Below are 23,857 nucleotides of genomic sequence, written 5' to 3' on the forward strand. Positions count from 1 at the left end.
CTGGGCACACTTTTAAAATGAAAATCATCATCTCCCTTACAACACTGACCATATACTCTGTTCTTATTATATATCTATTCCCTTGCTTTCTTCTTCCTTCTGCTTTTACAGCAGAAGAGTCTAGGTGGCTTCATGACTTACTCAGGCTCACAAGACCAGTGTATGTCAGAATTGTGTAGAACTAAGTGTTCTGGCCCTCGTTTAGGACAAGAAAACAGTAAAGTCACCAAGAGTAGTATTTTTAATTTCCAAATTACTGTGTAGTATTTAATTTCCCTTGGCTATTTTGTTAAAATATTTTGTTTTAATTTTAGGCCGCTGAGAGATATGATATATTTGATCCAAGACAGTCCATTTCAGTCCAGGAATCTACAGTGGTGACAAGGACATGGGACTCCTCCTGCCAGATTCCAAATGGGTCAAGACAATTGACATCCTGGCTGACAACTGTGAAAAAGAACCTTGGATTATTTTATTTTATTTTTGTGGAACACCACAATCCCAAATCCATAGGACACATCAGGTAACCTAACCTCTCTTATCATTTAAGAAAAATTAGAGATTTTTATTTCAAAATCGTAGGCAATCAGAGTACTTTAAATAACTTCTTCCCCCTTACTAACTTTACTGTTTTGAGAATGAATCACTTAACTTTGGTATGAATATAATTAAGGAAGACTTTTTTTTTTTTTTTTAAGCTTTTCAGATGTATTTATGGATTCCTAAGATAGGTTTAGGTATTTCATTGCAAAACATTCTTTTAGGAAAAGAAATCTTGAATTTTCCATGTAGAAAAAACAAGGTCTACTGGATTTTTCCCTTCTCAAGATTTAATTATGAAATTTTGAGAAACACAGAGAAGTTGAAGGAATTTTACAGTGAAACCATTTAACCACCCCTGCATTCTACCATCAACATTTTATTATACTTGCTTTAACCTGCATCTGTCCATCTGTACCCATCCCTCTACCTATTCAGTTTATCTTCATTTTTTTGATGCATTTTGAAATAGATTGTCCTTACCACACACACACAAATTTAATTATGTGAGGTGATGGATTGCATTACCTGGAGCAGTGGCCACAGGACTGGAAAAGATCAGTTTTCATTCCAATCCCAAAGAAAGGCAATGCCAAAGAATGCTCACACTACCGCACAATTGCACTCATCTCACATGCTAGTAAAGTAATGCTCAAAATTCTCCAAGCCAGGCTTCAGCAATATGTGAACCGTGAACTTCCTGATGTTCAACCTGGTTTTAGAAAAGGCAGAGGAACCAGAGATCAAATTGCCAACATCCGCTGGATCATAGAAAAAGCAAGAGAGTTCCAAAAAAACATCTATTTCTGCTTTATTGACTATGCCAAAGCCTTTGACTGTGTGGATCACAATAAACTGTGGAAGATTCTGAAAGAGATGGGAATACCAGACCACCTGACCTGCCTCTTGAGAAATTTGTATGCAGGTCAGGAAGCAACAGTTAGAACTTGACATGGAACAGCAGACTGGTTCCAAATAGGAAAAGGAGTTCATCAAGGCTGTATATTGTCACCCTGTTTATTTAACTTATATGCAGAGTACATCATGAGAAACGCTGGACTGGAAGAAACACAAGCTGGAATCAAGATTGCGAGGAGAAATATCAATAACCTCAGATATGCAGATGACACCACCCTTACGGCACAAAGTGAAGAGGAATTAAAAAGCCTCTTGATGAAAGTGAAAGTAGAGTGAAAAAGCTGGCTTAAAGCTCAACATTCAGAAAACGAAGATCATGGCATCCTGTCCCATCACTTCATGGGAAATAGATGGGGAAAACAGTGGAAATAGTGTCAGACTGTATTTTTCTGGGCTCCAGAATCACTGCAGATGGTGACTGTAGCCATGAAATTAAAAGACGCTTACTCCTTGGAAGGAAAGTTATGACCAACCTAGATAGCATATTGAAAAGCACAGACATTACTTTGCCAACAAAGGTTCGTCTAGTCAAGGCTATGGTTTTTCCTGTGGTCATGTATGGATGTGAGAGTTGGACTGTGAAGAAGGCTGAGCGCCGAAGAATTGATGCTTTTGAAGTGTGGTGTTGAAGAAGACTCTTGAGAGTCCCTTGGACTGCAAGGAGATCCAACCAGTCCATTGTGAAGGAGATCAGCCCTGGGATTTCTTTGGAAGGAATGATGCTAAAGCTGAAACTCCAGTACTTTGGCCACCTCGTGCAAAGAGTTGACTCATTGGAAAAGACTCTCATGCTGGGAGGGATTGGAGGCAAGAGGAGAAGGGGACGACAGAGGATGAGATGGCTGGATGGCATCACTGACTCGATGGACGTGAGTCTGAGTGAACTCCGGGAGTTGGTGATGGACAGGGAGGCCTGGCGTGCTGCGATTCATGGGGTTGCAAAGAATCGGACATGACTGAGCGACTGATCTGATCTGATCTGATCAAATAATCATATTGTACACCTTAGGCTTATATGTTATTATATATCAGTTATATCTCAATAAGTCTAGAAAAAAATAGCAAGTGGTTTATAACTTCTGCTCTTCAGGTTCACGTATTTCATATGTCCTAAAATGAGAGCTCTATCTGATAGGTTCCTATTTGATATTCAGTGTAAAGTTCCCATTGTTGTCTTAAACTCACTGAAGATATGAAATATATTGGCTTCTTTTGTATTTGATCTCCTTTGAAGTACTAAAGCATCTGGTAATGTATGTTGTTTGGCCCTGAGTCATGTAAATCAGGAGAGTTTTCAATGCTTGATTCATAATGCTGGACAGTTAGTGCAAATTCACAACTGTATTTTGTATAGAATGTCACTATTTTTTAAGTTATTTCCTTTTGGAATTGCAAGTTAATTTAAGAAATTAGAAATTTTAGGAATGCTAAATGAAAGCTCTGAAGCTATGACAGGAAGATTTTGTCCCTATGACAGGGACAATACTCGTAATATCCCTTCAGATAAAAAGGTTTCTGATGTCAGCCCAGTACATATCTATAACTCTCCATCCATTACCTTTCATCTGGATAGGACTTATTCCTTAATGTTTCTTATGAACTTTCACAGTGGTGTGCACATCAAAATCACCTCATACCCTTTATATCCCTTATCTCATTGTCTCATGATTTTTTTTTAATTTGGATATATTTGCCACTAAACTGTATGCTCTTTGGAAGCAGGAATTTTGCATTTATCCATGTATATTTGACATTATTCCTGGAACATAGAAGATACTTAGTCAGTGTTGTGCACTAACTGAATGTAAGGGATGTTTCAAACTGAATTAAAATTTTTTTCTTGCTTGCTAAGGCTTCAAGTTCCCTGTAGAATTCTAAAATAACCTTTGCTAATGAGGATGTCTGATACTGTTACTATAAAAAATGATACTGAAACAATGAAGGATTTGGAGGCAGAAGTGAAAGATACAACTGGAGTTGAAAATCTTACCAAATCAGAAAACTATGGGAAGATTCTGGCAGAGAAGAATGAACGTTGTATTGACAACAATATTGATTTGCAGGTAAACAAGATTTTTTCCTCTGGCTACAAGTATTAAATATTCAATACATAATTATACTTTTCATACAACACTCACTTTCAGAATTGTATAAGGGTAAGATGACCCGTTGTGACATGTCTATCAGCTGCTTTGTGTGGTCACCTGGATTAGCTTGTTGAATCTAGCTCTTTGATTTGCTTGTATCACCTATTTCTTTTTATTCGTATGTGGCTAATATTGTTTTTTCTAGTGGCTTTATACTTTTTCATTCCGTTTTACACCTATCAGTGTTGTGAGAGTTCAAAATAACCTAAGATTAGAAGAGATTAGAATAGAGAGATTGTAACTGCAGGAGTTCTGTTGGCAAAAACAGCCCTGGGGAAGCAATTGATAACTGTGACTGAGGGGAAAAAAGAGATTGATGAAGAAAAAAGGTCACTTGAGGCTTTTGATGATACACGTGTATGATGACCTAGCACTAACCACTGAGAAGGCTTTTAATTCCAGGCATAGATGACAATTGATGATGGTCCACAGATTCAAGGTAGGTAAAAATTGTGTCAAGTAGTACTTAACAATGCTTACTTATAAGTGTTCTTGTTATTTGTTGCTATACAATGGATAATCACAAAATAAGGGCTTGCAATTTTCAAATAACATTTTCTTTTTTAATATCTCGTGGTTTGTGTGTCGGGAAATGGAGCAATGGCTTGACTGAATGAATCTTGTCCATACAAGGCATCAAAAGAGATCCCTCACTGATATTTAAATGTCAGGTGGCCTGGCCCAAAAGGTCCATAACTGTTTTGCTCACTTATCTGGCTTGTTGGTGGCAATAGCTGGAATGTAAGCTGAGCTGGAACTAGGATAACATACCTGGACTGCCTCCAACACAATTGGCCCAGGTAATCAGACTCATTATGGGCAGCTCAGGGGTTCCAGAAAGTGTTTCAAGAGCCAAACAAAGCTGCAAGCATCCTTGTGACCTAGGCTTAGAACTCCCAGAATGTCACTTCCACTGTTGTCTGTTGATAACACTTGTTAGTAAAGCCAGCCCAGATTCAAGGGGAGAGGGCATTTGACCCTGTCTCTCAGTAGGAAAAACCTTTAATCTACCATAAGCTGTTAATTTAAAATACTATCTGATACTTCTGTTTTAGTTAGCCCTATACTTCTAAGTCACTTCAGTTGTGTCAGACTCATCGTGACCCTATGGACTATAGCCCACCAGGCCCCTCTGTCCATGGGATCCTCTAGGCAAGAATGTTGGAGTGGGTTGCCATTTCCTTCTCCAGGGGATCATCCCGACCCAGAGATGGAACCTGTGTCTCTTATGTCTCCTACATTGGCAGGTGGGTTCTTTACCACTAGCACCATCAGGGAAGCCCATAAACTGTTAAATTAAAATACTATGTCTTAAACTTTTGTTTTAGTTAGCATTTGGGGAGAAAAATACTCTTATCATTCTTTCTGCATCCTAAAGACCTTGAAGGCTATGTGCCAAAACTTATACTTTATTCTTTTAGAATAAATTAAGAAGGTTCTTTTAAAGGTTGTTTTATTCTTTCATTCACTCAAAAACTGTATTCTTCATTATGTGCCAGAAATGTGTTAGAAAATGATATCAACTCATACAGCAGTTAAAAAGCATTTAGATCCCACTGCTTAAGTAAAGTCAGGTGGCTATTATCTAAGAAATTTGGAGGAATAACACAAATTTGGAGGAATAACAGTTTTTCTAGTCATTTTTAGAAATAGCACTTTTTAAAACAAAAGATTGTCATGCCTGCCATCAGTACACCCAGTGATGGCAGAAAGTCAGTATCCTGATTGGATCAGAGAAAATGCTTAAATTCTCTTGCATTTGTGATTGAAATGGTAAAAGATATCTTTCTAGTCTCTTTTCGGCACCAAAGGTTCACTCTTCCAGGTCATGTTTCTCAACAGGCTATTAACTTGGATTATGGCATACACTGCATACATTTCCAGACCACTGCAGTAAAGCAAATACCACATTAAAGCGAGTCACACAGATTTTTTGGTTTCCCAGCACGTGTAAAAACACTATACTGTAGTCTGTTAAGGATGCAGTAGCATTATATATAAAAAAAATAGTCAGACCTTAATTAAAAATACCTTATTGCTAAAGATGCTAACCATCATCTGAACCTTTGACAGATCATAATCTTTTTGCCGTTGGAGTGTTTTGCCTTGATGTTGGTGGCTATTGACTGATCAGAGTGGTGGTTGCTAAAGGTCACTGGCAATGTCTTAAAATAAGGCATTGAAATTTGCTGCATCAATTTGCACTTCCTCTTATGTCCAGTTTCTCTGTAGCATGCAATGATGTATTTTACTTTCAGTAGAACTTCTTTCAAAATTGAAGTCAGTCCTCTCAGACTCTGTCGATGCTTCCTCAGTGAAGTTTATGTAATATTCTAAATCCGTTGTCATTTCAGTAATGTTCACAGCATCTTTACTAGGAGTAGATGCCATCTCAAGAAACCACTTTGCTCACTAGGCACAGGAAGCAACTCCTCATCTATTAAAGGTTTATAGCGAAATTGCAACAGTTCAGCTACATCTTCAGGCCCTACTTTTTTTTTTTTTTTTTTTTAAGGATAGTGTTTTTCATTGTCTCTCTCTTTTTTTTTTTTTTTAATGTTTATCTATTTATTTTTGGCTGTGTCAGGTTTAGTGGCGGCATGCAGGATCTTTGTTGAGCTGCATAGGCTTCTCTCTAGTTGTGGTATGTGGACTCAGTAGTTCTGGCACATGGGCCTAGTTACCTGTGGCTGGGATATTAGTTCCCCAACCAGGGATTGAACTCATGTCCCCTGCATTGCAAGGCAGATTCTTAAACACTGGACCATCAGGAAAGTCCCCAGGCCCCACTTCTAATTCTAGTTCTCTTTCTGTTTCCACTCCATATGCAGCTACTTCCTCCACTGAAGTCTTGAACCCCTTAAAGTCATCCATGAGGGTTGGAATCAAATTCTTCCAAACTCCTATTAATGTTACTATTCTGACCTCTTCCCATGAATCACCAGTGGCATCTAGAATGGTGAATCTTTCCAGAGGCTTTCTGGGCTTTGCCCAGATTCATCAGAAGAATCACTATCTGTGGTAGCTATAGCCTTACAGAATGTATTTCTTAAGTAATAAGACTTAAGAAATTGAAAGAACTTGAAAGTTGAAATTACTTATTGATCCATGGGCTGCAGAATGATGTTGTGTTGTTAACAGGCATAAAAACAATATGAATCTAGTTGTACATCTCCATCAGAGCTCTTGGTGACCAGGTGTATTGTCAATGAGCAGTAGTATTCTGAAAGGAATCCTTTTTCTGAGCAGTAGGTCTCAACAATGCACTTAAAATATTCAGTTATGCATGTTGTAAATAAATGTGCTATCATCTAGGCTTTGTTGTTCCATTGATAGAGCACAGGCAAAATAGGTTTAATATAATTCTTAAGGGCCATAGGATTTTCAGAGTGGTAAATGACCACTGACTTCAACTTAAAGTCACCAGCTGCGTTAATCCCTAATAAGAAAATCAGCCTGTTCTTTGAAGCTTTGAAGCCAGTCATTGACTTCACCTCCCTAGCTATGGGAGTCCTAGATGGCATCTTTTTCCAATAGAAGGCTGTTAGATCTGGCTAACTTGCTGCAGCTTCTACATGAGCACTTGGTATTTCACCTTGCATTTTTATGCTGTGGAGATGGCTTCTTTCCTTAAAATCTGTGAACCAACTTCTGCTGGCTTTAAACTTCTACATCTTCCTCACCTCACTCCACCTTCATAGAACTGAAGAGAGTTGGGGCTTTGCTCTAAATTAGGCTTTGGCTTAAGGGAATGTTGTTGCTGGTTTGATTTTCTATCCAGACCACTAAAACTTTCTCCATATCAGCAGTAAGGAAGTTTCACTTTCTTATCGTTCATGTTTTCCCCTGGTGTAACACTTTTAATTTCCTTTAAGAACTTTTCCTTTGTACTCACAACTTGACTAATTGTTTGGCAAACAGGCCTAGCTTTCAGCCTATCTCAGCTTTCAGCATACCTTCCTCACTATGCTTAATTTCTAGCTTTCAATTTAAACTGAGAAAGATGTGACTCTTACCTTCTCTTGAAGACTTGCTGCTGCTGCTGCTAAGTCTCTTCAGTCATGTCCGACTCTGTGCAACCCCATAGATGGCAGCCCAGCAGGCTCCCTCGTCCCTGGGATTCTCCAGGCAAGAACACTGGAGTGGGTTGTCATTTCCTTCTTCAATGCATGAAAGTGAAAAGTGAAAGGGAAGTCGCTCAGTCGTGTCCAACTCTTCGAGACCCCATGGACTGCAGCCCACCAGGCTCCTCTGTCCATGGGATTTTCCAGGCAAGAGTACTGGAGTGGGGTGCCATTGCCTTCTCCCCTTGAAGACTTAGATGTAGGATTATTAACTGGCCTGATTTCAACATCGTTGTGTTTCAGGGAATAGGGGTCCCTGGGGAGAGGGAGAAACTGGAAATGACTGTCTAGTTGGCAGAGCAGTCAGAACACACACCACATTTATTGGTTAAGCTTGCCATCTTACAAGGGTGTGGTTTGAGGCGCCCAAAATAATTGCAGTGGTAACATCAGACGTCACTGATGACAGATCACCATGACAAACAAAATAATAATGACAAAGTTTGAATAGTTGTGATAATTGCCAAAACATGACAGACACAAAGAGAGCAAACGCTGTTGGAAAAATGGTGCTACTTGAAGCAGGGTTGCAACAAACCTTCAATTTGTAAAAGCACAGTATCTGCCAAGCACAGTGAAACGAGGTGTGCTTGTATTACATTTTCTGCCATGTCTCTTGTGTTGCTCTTGGTGGTAAACACAAAAACGTTCTGATGACCACTATTGAATCATGGCTCAGTGGTTCATACTGCAGGAGAATTTCATGCAGTCCGCAAACACTTGCTGAAAACATATTCCATGGCAAGGAAATAGTGTAATAAGGAAAAATGGGCTTGGTCTCTCATATCACGTTCCATATAGCATGGTGAGTATAAAGACTGGGAAGAGGAAAAAAGAGAATACGAGAGTTCGTTTTATGTTAATCCACTGAAATGCTGTATTCCTTGTTTATTCAAATGTTTTTTAAGATTTTACTTTTACATGGATATATTTACTCTGCTTGGAGATTTTGAGGTTCAACATGCCTCTATACAAGGTATCTGGCAAGGGGTTTACAGTCGAAATAATGTACACAGAGATTTTAGGAATGGAAGTAGACAAAATTAGAAAAATTTTTTTGTTTTAATATAAATAAGTCAACTGTTTTAAGAATGAAAAGGGAATAGTGTCTTGTTAAAAAAAAAAATCTGTTTTATATAGTTACCTCTTAATATGGAGTTACCTATTACAAAATGCCTTTTTTTCTAAGATACTAGTAGACATTTCATCTTCTTTTTCTACCTCTAAGATACTTCCTGAAGGTTTCATTTTAAACAGCAACTATTATTTTTACTCAAATTTACATGTATGTGCTGATTAAAAGTGACTTAGGAAAATGGAAATGTTTTCTTAAGAAAGCAAACTTTTCATCTGTTTCCAAGTCTTAATTTCCTGACCATCCTTTTAGTATTTTATTGAGGAAAACTAATTTTTGAATGAAGGGATGTCATAGTATAAAATTAATATAAAGAACTCTTATGATTTTCTACTATTTGTTAAAGATATTTTTATATAAACTGTTCTTTTATCCATTTGTTCACTGATATGTGATCCAAACTTAGATGATTCCCTGGTGTCAGAGATTGCATGGATCTATAAAACAGAGATAAGCACTACTGAGTATCTTGGGAATGGACTCAGACTGTGCCATGTGATGCTACCTTAAAGTTAGAATAACCTTCATCATAGCTGGAATAAACTTTAAATTATTGTACCTTTTTTGATTTTCTTATCTGGGTGCTCTCCTGTCAGGCCTCATCTTTTTTCATTTTATTTTTTGTTTACCTCCATCCATTCATTCATGTGCTCACTTGAGAAGACATAAGTTCTATCTTCAGAGAATAAATGGTTCTGGAAACTGTAAAGTACAAGAGGACAGTTGCCCAAGGTGCCTTTTTTTTTTTTTTTAATGGAGCATGTGTATTATGTGGCCAGTTTCTTCATTCTAACTTGGTTATGAGACTGAAACCATTCCTCACTCTGCTTTATCATGCTGAAGAATTCATCTGAGGGGGAGGGAGATGGATGCTGAGTTGTCACATCAAAGGAAGCAGCATTATTCTAGCAGTATCCATCCTTGTTTAAACCGTCCCCTGTTAGAGGTTTGAGGTTACATGATATGCTTCATGTTCATAACTGATGTGCTGGAGAATTGGTGTTGAATTTATAGCAGCAGCAGTACAGAAAATGTGATGTATTTTATCCATGTCAATAAAGGAATGACCTGGTCTTGTTCTACAGAGAGTGGAAATTGGAAGTCAAACACCCTTTGTATTCTAAAACAGGGTCTCAAACATTTTGTAATTTTTATGTATATATTGTTAGGAGTCTTGGTGCTGTTAGTTAATCTGTCTTTGAATACAGTGTTTAATATAGCACTCAATAAATGATGCCAGTTGTCAGTGGATGAGTAATCAACTAATAGCTCTGCTAGTAATTGATTTTTTCTTCAATAAAGCTACATAAGCCATGATAATAATAACAATAATATCATCAAGCTGGAGAGAGGCCAGCAGACATTAGACATCCATCTCCTTGAATGTTTCCAAGCAGATATTATCTTAATTAATAGAAAGCTCTTTGACCACTTCTTGTATAAATAATTTCACTTGTATGACAGTGTTGATTGTGTTTTTTATTCAGTTTTATTAGGGACTATAATCTTTTAAGAATTTTTATGACTACATTTAGAGTTAATTCAAGCAATCTGTCACATTAATCTCAAGAAGTTCACTTTCCCACATAATTGCTATGGAGTTCTGAATTGTTGGTATGGTCCCAAATAATTATGCAAAGAGTTTTTGATTAGCATTGTTTCTATTGCCACACACACACTATTCCTATAAATGAATTCAAGTAAAGTAGCAGAACACAAAGTCAGCACACAAAAATCAGTTGGATTTTTATATGTAAACAGTGAACAATCTGAAAAGGAAATTGCAAAAGCAGTTCGATATGCAGAAGGATTAAACAGAATAAAATACTTAGGAATTAACTTAATCAAGGGGGTGAAAGATTTGTTCAGTGAAAACTACAAAACAATGCTGAAAGAAATTACAGATGACATAATTAAATTGAAGTATATTCATTGTCTTGAATTGGAGACATCAGTATTGTTAAAGTGTTAATACTGCCCAAAGTGATCTACAGATTAGTGCAATTCCCATCAAAATCAAATGTCATTTTTGCAAAAATAGAAAATCCCATTCTAAAATTCATGTGGGACTTCAAAGGACCTGGAATAGTCAAAACATTCTTGAAAAAGAACAAAACTGGAGGGGTCAGTTCATGACTTCAAAACTTACTACACAGCTACAGTAATCAAAGCAGTCTGGTGCTGGCATAAAGACAGACATATAAACCAGTGGAATAGACTAGAGAGCCCAGAAATAAATTCTTGGATATATGATTGGATGATTCTTGATAGGAGTGCTAAGGCAATGAAGAAAGGATAGTCTTTTTTTAAATGGTGCTGGGAAAACTAGATGTCCACAGGCAAAAGAATGAGCTTGGACTCTTACCTAAGACCATATATAGAAATTAACACAAAATGAATCAAAGACCTCTAAGAGCTGTAAAACTCTAAAATTCTTAGAAGAAAACACTGGAGGAAAGCTTCGTGACTTGGTTTTGGTGATGACTTCTTAGACATAACACCAAAGGGGCCAGCCAAGAGAGCTTTCTTAGTCCCCAGGCCTGCCTCTAAGACATTCCGCTGCCCAAGATGCCTGTTATAAACTGCACACCCAAGAGGAAAGGGACCATAGTGCCAGAGCTGCTGGACCCATTTATAAAGTCAACAACTTTAAGAAGGGCAAAGGCTGAAGACTGCAAAACCACAAAAGAGACTGAAGGAGGTGTGGGGTGAGACTGCCAAGATTCTGCATCTCAGCAAGCTCCCAGGTGATGCCAGTATTACCCATTTACAGGTCTGTGGGCAGTACGTTGAACAGCACTGATACAAGAAAACAACTGTTAAGCTGTGGAAGATTCTCCTATCAAATGATTAGTGAAGCCATATACCCTGCCCCTTGGCATCTTCCAGGATCACAGGCCCTGTGTGATGCCCACAGCAAAAACCTACATTGCAGAGAAGACATGCTGATCTTGTCCCCACAGAGTGGGAGGAAAGTTGCTGGAACAGCTCACTTTTACCAGAGAGAGAATGGTATTTCTAAGAAAAAAGTCAGTGCTCAGGTCTAGGGCAAAAGTGTTTATTGATGGCCTCAGGGTGGCTGGGTTTCCATTTGAAAACTGCACACCTTTGTGAAAGTTACCTTTACCACCACCATCCTTCATGAACCTGAGGAAGAAATACCAGAGGAACAATGCCCTCTGATGACATTTCTTCCAAAAAGGATCCTGAATTGGCTAGAGGAGCTCAAGGTTATGACCAGCCATTTTGGCATTAGAGTCACAGAACTCAAGAGTCGCAACTCAGAATTGAGCCCCACAAACCCGTTTTTCAGAAGCTTATTTCAATGAATTGCCAGTGTCACCTGGAGATCCAGTGGCACAGGCAGGACTCAACCCTAGCCTTCTACCTTTGTGTACTTCTGGAGCACCATGCTGCCCCATTCATGATCTTTCCCAACCTTGTTTGGGCCTAACTCCCCTAAAACTAGCATCTGTGTTTAGTGCATTTTACAGTGAACTCAGACTTTTTGAATCTTGTATAAGTTTCAACATTTGCTGAAATGAGGACACTCCAAAGGGCCACCCTTGGAATGGGACTTGCTTTTAATTTTTTGAGACTTCACTGATGAGAGCCAGATAAGACACCAGATTGATTTTAAGTTGGTTGGATTTGAAAGGGTTAAGTAAAGTGTTTCTCCGCCACCCCCCACCCCCCCCCACACACACACAAATAAACCACCAGTTGGTTCAGTAAGTGCTCAGTGTCTTTATCAAGCTGGTAAGGGGTGAAGACTCGGGACATGTGAATCTTACTTTATCTTGATTCATGCCACAAGAAGCTTTCTTTAGCTGAAAGCTGTTGCGGAGACATTCCAGGATGGCTAACGGAGCTTTATTAAGCAGTATATCAACCATGAGTTTTACAGAAGTGTCGAAAGTGTTCTGAAGACCATCTTGCAGTTTGCCCCGAGCCACCCAACTTTCTTTGCTGAGAGGTTGTACTATTCTGTGAAAGATGCTGGCACAGACGACTTCATGCTGGTCAGGATTGTGGTCCCTTGAAGTGATATTGATCATGTAACATGTATTGGGTTGGCCAAAAAGTTGGTTTAGGTTTATGCATATGTTATAGAAATGCCCTAAGGAACTTTTTGCCCAACCCAATACAAGAGATGTTCAGTCAAATGTATCAGAAGACTCTGGACCCAGTAGTTTCAAATGACATGAGAGGAGATCATCAAAGACTACTTCTGACCATTGTGGGCCAGTAAGAGGGATCTTTTTAATGAAGCCATTCAAACCTAATCCTTTAAGAGAAGACTGACCCACATACAACAATATTAACCATCACCTAAGGAAAAAGCTTTTTACTGAAGACTATGTCAGGGTAATGTATTTGGTTTGCACATGTGGTTATTGCCTTAACTCCAGTGTTATTTTTTCTCTATGTACAATCAATGTGAAGCTGTATCACAGTATTTTAGTAATAATTCAGTGTTTATTCTTACTGATCTCATGTTCTTACTCTAATCAGTATCAAAATTTGGTACTCTTGATTAGCATAATGAAGCATGATTCACATTGTTCTTTTTCTAATCAGAGTACCAAATTGGAAAAAAAAAAATCACAATCTCTTAAGAAGAAGTGGGGGGAAACATAGGACAAAAGCTTTACAACATTGAATTTGGCAGTGATTTCCTGGCTGTCACAGCACAAGCTGGCAATTTGGACTTAATGAGAATTTAAAATTTTTTTTACAGCAAAAGACTATAAATAGAGTAAAAAGACAATCCATAGACAAAGAGAAAATATTTGCAAATCATTTGTCTGAGAAGATATTATAACCATAATATATAGAGAACTCCTAAAACACAACAACAAAACCCCAAACAACCCAATTCAAAAATGGAGAAAGGATTTAAATATACACATTTTTAAAGAAGTTATACAAATGGCCAGTAAGTACATGAATAGATACTTAGCATCACTAATCACTATGGAAATGCAGATCAGAAATATGAGATACTATGTTATACCATTAGGAGGGCTACTATCAAAAAGTAGAAAAACAAGTGTTGGCAAGGATGTGGGGAAATTAGAACTCTTGTACACTGTTGTTGGGAATTTAAAATGATACAGACATTATGGGAAACAGAATGGCAGTTCTTAAAAAAATTGAAAATGGAGTTAGTGTGTGATCCAGCAATTACACTTCGGGATATACACCAGAAGAATTGAAAGCAGAATCTTGAAGAGATATTTGTACACCCGTGTTCATAGCAGCATTAATCACAATAGTTAAACATGGAGTCAAGCCAAATGCATTTATCTTCAGATAAAGAGATAAGCAAAATATGGAATATGCATACAATGAAATAACATGTAGCCTTAAAAAAGAAAGAAATTATGTGATATGCTGCAACATGGATAAACTCGGGGGTTATTATACTAACTGTCAGTCATTAAAAGATAAGCACTTTGTGATTCCACTAACATGAGGTACTTTGATTCAAAATCAGAGACGGAAAGTAGAATGGTAGTCACCAGGGGTTAGAATGAGAGAAGATGGGGAGTAATGTTTAATGGCTACAAGATGAAAAGAGTTACAGATATGCAGTGTGTGGATGGTGACAACATTTTGAATATATTTAAACTGAACTGCACACTTAAAAATGATTAAAATGGTAAATTTTATATGTACTTCTCCACAGTAAAAAAAAAAAAAAAATTGAGAAAGAGGCTTGGCTTGGGCTGAGCTAAAATATGCAAATATATGTAGGCCACATGGAGGGTGGAGGGGTGGAGCGGAATGGGGGTGGAAAAGTGAAAGACATGCTTTAAATAATAAAATCCACTTTAGAAATAATTCATTCTTATTTAAAACCAAACTTCTTTTCTCTGTTGTGTTTGCATGTATGTATGTGGCAGATTTTCTGGTATTTATTATGTAATTAGGATCTTTTATCATTTGATATGAAATAAGTGATTTTTATTGAATAATGCCACTTTGGCAGTTTATGCTTTACTTATGTAGTAGCTTTCTATTGCTGCATAACATACCACCACAAACTTAGAGGATTAAAACAATGTCCAGTTGTCAACTCATAGTTATGTAAGTTGGGAGTTCAGTTGAGCTCAACTGAGTTCTCTGCTTAGGGTTTCTCAAGGCTAAAAGCAGAGGTGTTGGCCAGGCTGGGGGCCCTTAATCTGAAGACTCTGGAGAAGAGTTTGTGTTCACACTCATACCAATAACAGCAGCGCCTTAGTGTTTGGCAGCTGGAGGTCTGAGGTCCGTGTTTCCTGGCTGACTTTTGGCCACAGGCCACTCTGTGCCCCGGGAAGCTGCCTGTAGCCCTCTTCTGTCCCCTCTGTCTTCAAAGCCAGCAGTGCAGTGTCAGGTCCTTCTCACCCTTTGCATCTGACCTGCCGCCTCCCTCCCAACCAAAGAAATTTTAAAGGGCTTGCTTGTTTGGGTGAGACCCAGCTGAATTATCTCTATCTTAAGAGCAACTGACTTGGTACTTTAATTACATATGCAAAATTCTTTCACAACCTTATTTAGATTAGCATTTCATTAATTTACCAGAGGTGGGCAATGTTAGAAGGCTATCTTGAGAATTCTATCAATCACAAATAGTATTTGACTCACAAGAAGGTTTTGTTTATAGGTGTGATATAAAGTGCACGGGACTAAGATTCTGAAGATCTTAGGTTCTGTTTGACTGTTTAGTAACACTGATACTGGACTGTAAGGCTCTTGAGACCAACATCTGTGTCTTATTCATCTTTATAAGCCTACTATGTGGCACAGAGTCTGGCATGTAGCAGGAACTTAGAACATGTTAAGTCACATTGAGATAATTTTACGTCTCTGTGGTTTAAACTTCCTTCATCAAAGAACTCTTATGAGTTAAAACTGAGACGGTTAAAGCATGTGTAAATCTATGAAAATTCTAAACCATTACTATAGGGACAGTGTACAACCTCCCCAGAGCCCTTTTCTTTTTTCTTTTTTGAAAATATTTTTTTATATTTATTTGGTTGCACCAGGTCTTACTTGCAGCATGTGCAATTTAGTTCCCTGACCAACGATCAAACTGGGTCCCCTGCATTGGGGGCGGAGTCCTAACCACTAGACCACCAGGGAAGTCCCTCATTTTTTAAATCTATCATTTTACTGAACTTTTTCAAGAACTTTGAGAATTAATACAAGTAGTGTGAACGTTTATACAAGGGAAGTAAACTGACATAACTTGACTAGGATCACCTACTCATAAGCAAAACTAGAAATTTGAATCCAGTCCAGCATATGAATGCAGTTTTTACTTGCCAGTTAATGATTTTTTTCATTAAAAAATAAAATTTTAAGAGAAAATGAAGTGCCATTGATACTTAGTTTAGAACTGTAAGGGATTAAATCAGAAGACTGAAATAAATCATAAATTGTTTTCCTTAGAGCTTATTTAGTCATGTATATTTTGCTCATATTCATCTATTTATTTTTCTCCTGTTTTTTTCTGTAAACCCTTACTTTATGTAACATAGCCTCTTTTAAGTCCATGTGTAGTGGTAACAGAAACCCTCTTGAATAAATTAAAGAAGTGAGTAAACAGAAGACAGAACCAACATGGAGTTCTCTCAGCCAGTGCTGTCGTGTGCATTTGTGCGTGCCTCCGTACCATTTCTTCTCTTGAAGAAACAAAGTCATTTCTATTTTTTTCTTCCGTTTTTCTTTTGTTGTTGGTACTGCTGATTTTTACTGTTGAATAAATCCAGGGTCAAAATCCCAAGAGTACAGTGCTTCTTATTTCAAGTACTTTGACTTCAAAATGGGAGACAGACCACACTGGTGCTATAGATTATTGTTTCTGTTGGTTCTACAAGGAAGGCCTTTTTGGATTCTGGAATGAAATGGTGGCTTTTTTTCATATGTGAAGCATACTAATCTAGGTATTAAAGATGTTGTTTTATGACTGGTATCAAATTGGCTCCTTGGTTTTAATGAGTTTAAGTGATAGATACGTAAGCCTTGTACCGTTTCGGTTTGGGGTTAGAGAGGTAGATTAGAAGGAGATGGAAGCAAAGAAAATCTTCCAGAGTCCAGTTCACAAGCCCTTCAGCTGTTTTCTCAGGCCAAAGCCTGGTATCACAGACCAGAGCCACTCACCCGAGCGGGTTCCCCAATTGTGTGATTGAGGATCTGATGGTTAAGCTGAACATGCATATTGGAACTTTGCTCACTTTTCTTCATTTCTACTTCATTCTCTTACCCTTGACCAAACAAATAGGATTCCGACTGATAAACTGGGGTTGTACTGTGAAGTACAACCAAGACTACCAATAAGTCTAAGGCTTGGTGCAGTGATTTCTCTCTGGAAAAACTTAGAGATCATATAGTTAACCGAGAATATGGCTTCAGGGGAATTTTTAAGTTATTATGGAAAAGTTGTATTTAAGTAGTACTTCCAGTTAATGTAATTGCGATGAAATTTGCCCTTTTGATTTTGGCTTTTAGCACGGTGAAGTACAGTGCTAAAAAGGCTCAGTAGAGAAGTGGTGGTACTCTGATTCAATGAGCATTTGAAACATTGTCTTCAGTATCATAAGTTTGGAACTTTGCTAGGCACAGCTACTTAAAATTCCTCAAGGTTTCTTGTGGGTACCCCCCCCCAACTTTCACTAAAGTGTAATATGTTACAGAATACAAACAATGTGTATTTTATTTTGCTACTAAGACATTACCTTATAATTCAGTTTAGCTCAATCAACACAGAAATTATGGCTGTTTGCTCATTTAAAGAACATGGCCAACTCACAGAAGGATTTTAGAAAATCTTCTATAAGTGTGCTTTTGGGAGGAATCAATATTTCTTTACTTGAAACCAGCTCTGATTTCCTCATTTTCCGTTCTCTGTGCAGTTAGTTTCTCTGTGGCTTAGGATTATGAACTAAGAAACAATTTTTCTGTTTCAGTATGAAATTTAATGCAAATCTTTCTTGTGTATTCAGCGGCCATTGCAGTCATTTGGACAGACAGGAAAAAGGTCTAAGGTATAGTAAATATTTTGTGCTGGCATGCCAAGGGCCTTCCCTCATGCTTGATGAATCTTTGTTTTCATACAGCGCTGCATTCAGTTTAGTTTTGTCACATTTCGTTTGGGGCAGAAAGCTTATTTTGTTTTATTTGGGGTTTTTGTCTTGCCTAGTCGCTTTTGTGCATTGCTTTTATATCTTTAATGGTTCTTTATCTGTAGAGAAAATGGCTCTCATCATTCTTTGGGTTTTGAAATTGAAGTTACTCCCATTCTTGCTATTGCTATTATTTTTAAAACTGCAGTTATTGTTTTCCCTCATAACAAAGAGTTTTAATGGTATTTAATGATATATTTAACTTGCACATTTCACCTACATCTATACACAGCAGAAACTATTATAAAGAAATTTAAACTCTAGCCCTAGATTTATGAAATGTAGCGTTAATTTTAAATACTTTTCTTCAGTCAAGCTCAAAGTTAAAGCTAGTTCGGAGCCTTGCAGTGTGTGAAGAATCTCCACCACCCCCTACAGCAGAGATATCACAGGAGAACCAGGTAAAAAAAAAAAAAACCAAAACACCAAAACAATAAACAAAGCAAAGCAATTATTATTCACAGATACAATGGAAAAGCCTGCTTCCTGGAGAATATTTTTTCATAATGTTAAATAAAAGTTGTATGTGCATGTACATGTGTTGTATATGTTTTTACTGAGTAAACTACCAGTAAGTCTAAGGCTTATAGTTAACTGAGAATATGGCTTCAGGGGAATTTTAAGTTATTATGGAAAAGTTATATTTCAGTAGTACTTCCAGTTAATGTAATTGCGAGGAAATTTTCCCTTTTGATTTTGGCTTTTAAAAATTTGTCAAACACCTCTTGAGTGTGAAGTGGAGACTACCCAAGACTTCTGCTTGATATGTATCATTATGCTTAACCTGAATGCATGGTGAAGCCAGTCTTCATAATAGCTTGGCTCTAATAGTTGTCTAATATTTCTTATTCCATTGTTTATAAAGTATAGAACTACTGAGGCTCAACAAATAGTTTGGTTTTTTGCTTTTTATATATTTTTTTAATGCTATGACTTTACTTTTCTATTAATCTTAGCTACAGATTGATCTTTGTCTTATGTTACACTTGTACATTTACATATAATTATTTTCGGACCCCCTTAACGATGTTTATTAGTGTGACAACTTTGGCTGTTTGTGGCTTGTTCTGCTTTAAGAGTTTAAATAACCCGAAGTCCCCCTGTATCCTAAAAATTAGTTTCCAAAGAATTGAGGCAATATTTTGGTTAAGAGAGATGATTGAATAAAGGAGAAAGAGAAAAAAGAGCTATGACAGATTGTATACCCCCCTTTTTTTAATGCCAGTTGTATGTTTGTTGATTCAAGCAGAGACTGTTGATGCTTTGCCTTGATGTAGAAGACGATGCCATCAAACATATCTATAAATACTGAAGGTAGTTGTCACATGTTTAGAATGTGTTATGTTTTTAAAAAGCACTATGTGCTTTTATTTTATATAAGAAGATTTTTTAATAGATTATTGACAAAGTGTCAAGGAACATAGAGATCAAAATTTACTTTTGATTTATATTTAAAATCTTACACAAATAGAAGATAGTTGTATGTATTCTATAAAAACAGATATTTTTAAGCAATAAAAAATAAACTTCCAAAAAAATAGAAATATGCTCAAAATATTTTACTAAGAACGATTGCCTGGAGAACATTTTCAGATGTTAACTTGGCTTTTGCATGCTTGTTGATGAGGCTGAAGAGTTATTTATACACTCTGAAAAAAATTCAATACAATTGTGTTTTAAAAAGTTTTAAAAAGCAGTTTTACAAGTTCTTTTGTACATGTCAGAGTAACAAATACACCTGTTCAGGGTTGAGCAGTAGGCAGTGTAATGGGGTTTTTTTGAAAATTAATTTCTTCATTTTGTTGACCAAAATGTTACACCATCAGCCCCATAGAATAACTTGTCCAAGGAGATTGAGGAAATGAGAAGAGTCGGACATTCATAAGACTGTTAATCCAGAAAAAGTGTCTTCTTTTTGAGAAAAACTGTAACAAACATGATCTTTGGTTTGATGTGGTACATTTCACCTATCTGAAAATTATTATAGGAGGTAGAAGGGAGGTGGGGGTTCTTATAGTACTACATAAATTTGTCTAGTGAAAATTTATGTAAGAAATAAATTAGTACAAGGAGAATATGTTGTATACTGATGTATATATTATTCAAAAAAGCTGACTTGCAGCATATGGATAATGAATAAGCTGGTTATACCAAAATTCAGTTGTTCCACATAATATATTATTTCTCAATTTTTCTTGGATACAGTTAAATTTTTCTTTTGGGATAACAACCTATTATTACCTTCTCTGAACAAAAGATACTCTTTTTAATAGAAAGTCTTTTTCCAAGCGTTGAGTTAACTAAATTGCACCTAAATGGGAATTGAAAAATAAATTATTTCTCATAAAATGTACTAGCATCTAATCCTTGACAGCAGACACTTTCCAGCTAATAACGCTTGATTCAGAATGTGATTTTTGAGGAATTAATCTGGAATAAAACTCATTATTTGAAAGGTTGAGAGGCAATTAAAAAAGAGATGTCACTCGAGTCTGATGAGAGCTTATGAGAAGGAAATGACCTCAATAACTGATGTCAGTGACAGAGTGAAGAGTAAAGAAATTACGGCTGCCCATGGAGATAGTGCTATCATTTCAGTTATTTGTAGTCAAGAGAGTTTATGTATAAGGGCTTAGGCTTTTAAAATTAAAATATGTCTTGTTTATTTGCTACTGAAAACAAGGCCTCAGTACCAACTGAAGACAAGCCTAGATACATTATATCTGCTAGATTTTTAAATACAGTTCACCTTGATAAAATAGTTTAATATCTGTCTAAATGTGGAATCTTTTCTTCCAACATTGATTTCATAGATTATCCTTGAGTAACAGGATAGAAGTTATAAGTTAGGGAAACTTCTAAATATTCTACTTCTGAAACAATTCTGGGATTCATTTTTAAGTTAAAAATATAAGGAAAGTAGACTAGAAAGTGAGTCATAATGAGAAAAATGACTGACGAATACATGAAGTTGATTAACGCATGAGATTTGGTAAATAAGACAAAGGAGGGCATAAAGCAGATGTTTTGTCATTTTAGTGGAATTTGCCAGTGCCTCACTTTTGTCCTATATTCTGAGCACAACTTTGAACTAAGATGAAATAGGAATCAGAACTGAGAAAAGATAAAAATAGCAGTCAGAAACCCAATGGGGAGGGATATATATATACATATATATGTATATGTATTAGATCTGAAACTCTTCTGCCAAATACTATTTTAAATATATATATATGGGGAGAAAAATGTTTAATAGAAATCATGGTGGCTGCAAGTTTCAGAATCTTGAAATTTATATCCTTTCAGTATTGACTTACTGTACCTACTGCCACCACCAACCGTCACCCAGAAAAGCGAAGTCATTTACTAATATTTCCCATCACTAAAGAACAACTGTATACAGCAACTTAGCCTACATCTAGATAGGCTACACCTTTATCTTTAGTAGAAATGTTCTGGAAGTTTGTCTGTCTTAATAACTTTGCGTGAATAATCAAAGCCTTGTGATTTTTAACCTATTTCAGCTGTATTTCTAGTAATTCCTTTCTGTTCTGAAATTGCATGTCATGACATTGTTTTAAAAATGTAAAATTAGTTCTCCTTTTCAGTCTTAGACAATGGTTACTTTACAAGTAAATGTTACGTATCACTAAGGGAAACAATCTTGTCTGAAATCTTTCTAAAACAACTTTGTGGCACTTAGAGGAGGAACAGTGATAGTAGACTCAAACAGGAAATAATCAAAGTTGGGATTTGGTTTTGAAGTTTTTACTTACAGTTTTATATGATAAGAAAATGAAGGAATATGAATTTAAAGTGGATACTTAAGAAAATTAGTTTTTGGTAAGTGTTAACCTGACACTCATATGTTCCTATTGTCATGATTGATGAAAATTATCATACTTTTGTTTGATGTGGTATCTCCATTGCAAAAATAGGTTAAAAAGACCTTTCTCCTGATCCTCCAAGGGTTTTAAGTAGATTCATTGAAACTATTATAAAAAACATTTATTTTCTCTAAGATAATTTTTAATTGATATTTTCAGTGGATATGTTTCAATTGATATATTCAGCTCAAAAAATTAATTTTAACTTTTTTTATCAAGAGTTTGATTAACATGGTAAAGCTACTGTATTTTCTTACTTGAAGAATCTGGTTGGATAAAATAAAAACCTTTTTTTTCCTCCATGCAGTTTTGTTAATCAGCAATACAAATGTGGGGTATTAACTGAATCACTTTTATATTTTCACTTAATAACTGATTTTACCTTCCAACAGGAGAAAATTCAGATCCAGTTAACACAATCATTTGAAAAAGAGGAGAAGCCCCCAAAAGATGAAGCAGAAAAAGAAAAAGCCAGTGATAAGTTGCCCAGAAAAATGTTATCAAGAGGTTTGCAATTTATTTCTGTATTTTTTAAACAAAGGTTTTATTTCACCATTAATCCACCCTTTACCCCTTGAATAATTTTTATATAGTATATTTCTAATAAAAGGAGTCCAGAACAGACTGAAGGGATGATATAGTTCTGGGCAAAATGGCATGACACAGTTCTAAACATCAGATAATTTAGCCAAAAAACTGTACCTCATGTCAAAGTCACCAAGGAAGATAACTCATGATCATTTATTGGTCTGTCTTTTGTATCAAAATAATGGAATCACTATAATTTAAATACTGATTCCATTAAAAAGATGTATTTTTAATTCCTTACAATACAAAGAACTAATGCCAAAATGTTTAGTATGCAGTAAGAATATTCTTGGAAACCCAAGATGTTTATCTTTCAGAGTGAATGTTAAAGGACTATATCATATCATTACAAGCCTATAAAAATGCTTTTTACATTTATAGACACGGTTATGTTGACCAGTTTTATAAACAGCATAAGGATATTACATTTAAGGAGAAGAAATAAATGTGAATATTTGTTAAAAAAAAATTTTTTTTTGAAAGCAAATTTTTTATGATACTCTTTCAGAGCTAAAGTTCCTGCATATCTCCAAATTACTAACTCCTTATATTTGCAACTGAACTAAGCAGACTCAGTTTGCTGTCTGAATCAGTTTTTTGTTGTTGTTGTTAAATGAGGCATTTTTAAATAGAATTGTGGTGAGTATATAAAAGGATCTGTAAGAATTCAGAGTAAATTAAAGTGGCACATATGAGAGAAATTTTCTTTTTAAGAAGGTATATAAACATGCAGTTACATAAATCCATGTTCATTATATAGGAGTAGCAAAATTGTGGTCATCTGAATTCATCATAAATTCCATTTTCCTACTTCGTCAGTTTTCATTGTGGGTCATCTCATTTTATTTGCTATGCATCATGTGTGAAGGGAAAGGAATTTGTTTCAAACAACTTTATACTGGGTTTTTGTGTTGTTGTTTTTTAGATTCCAGTCAAGAATACACTGATTCAACTGGCATAGATCTACATGAATTTTTAGTAAATACATTAAAAAACAATCCCAGGTAAAAATTAAATTTATAAGGTTTACATTGCTTCTAGAGTACCATAATTTTGTTATATATGTTTTCATTACTGAGTTAGAATAAGATTAGAATATTTGAAGTACACCAGAAACATTTCAGTTTCTTAGGGCTAAGATGTTGCTGGCCTCTATATACACATGTGTAAATACCTTTTTTGCATTATATATATCATGATATAAAGATAATTCATACTCTTTGTAGGAATTTTGGGAAATGAATCATTAAGATATTCTGGGTCTTAACTGAGATTAAAGAGTTATCATTAATCATGAAATATGAGAGAAATATACCTCATGATAAAGCACTCAGCCAAATTACTCAGT

At 36.1% G+C, this 23,857-nt stretch overlaps 1 protein-coding gene across 33 annotated transcripts in view; it reads left to right on the forward strand.

The window, feature by feature from the left end:
- Positions 1-383: 383 nt before the first annotated feature.
- Positions 384-23,857, forward strand: part of R3HDM1 (R3H domain containing 1) — a 96,010-nt gene continuing 72,536 nt past the window's right edge. For 20 of the 33 annotated variants that reach the window (XM_086350983.1, XM_086350781.1, XM_086350791.1 and 17 more), the window contains exons 1-6: positions 384-523; positions 3,311-3,521; positions 17,855-17,896; positions 18,346-18,435; positions 22,314-22,428; positions 23,435-23,513. In XM_086350983.1, the coding sequence (XP_086207109.1) occupies positions 3,351-3,521; positions 17,855-17,896; positions 18,346-18,435; positions 22,314-22,428; positions 23,435-23,513 (497 nt within the window). In that variant the 5' untranslated portion in view covers positions 384-523; positions 3,311-3,350. Of the gene's footprint in view, positions 524-3,310; positions 3,522-17,854; positions 17,897-18,345; positions 18,436-22,313; positions 22,429-23,434; positions 23,514-23,857 lie in introns of those variants that run through there. The other 13 variants (XM_086350864.1, XM_086351074.1, XM_086350936.1 and 10 more) reach the window with 5 other exon arrangements.

This window comes from Bos grunniens, chromosome 2 (assembly GCF_055505025.1).
Source record: "Bos grunniens cultivar Pamir isolate PY7600 chromosome 2, Bosgru_T2T1.0, whole genome shotgun sequence".
NCBI lineage: Eukaryota > Metazoa > Chordata > Mammalia > Artiodactyla > Bovidae > Bos > Bos grunniens.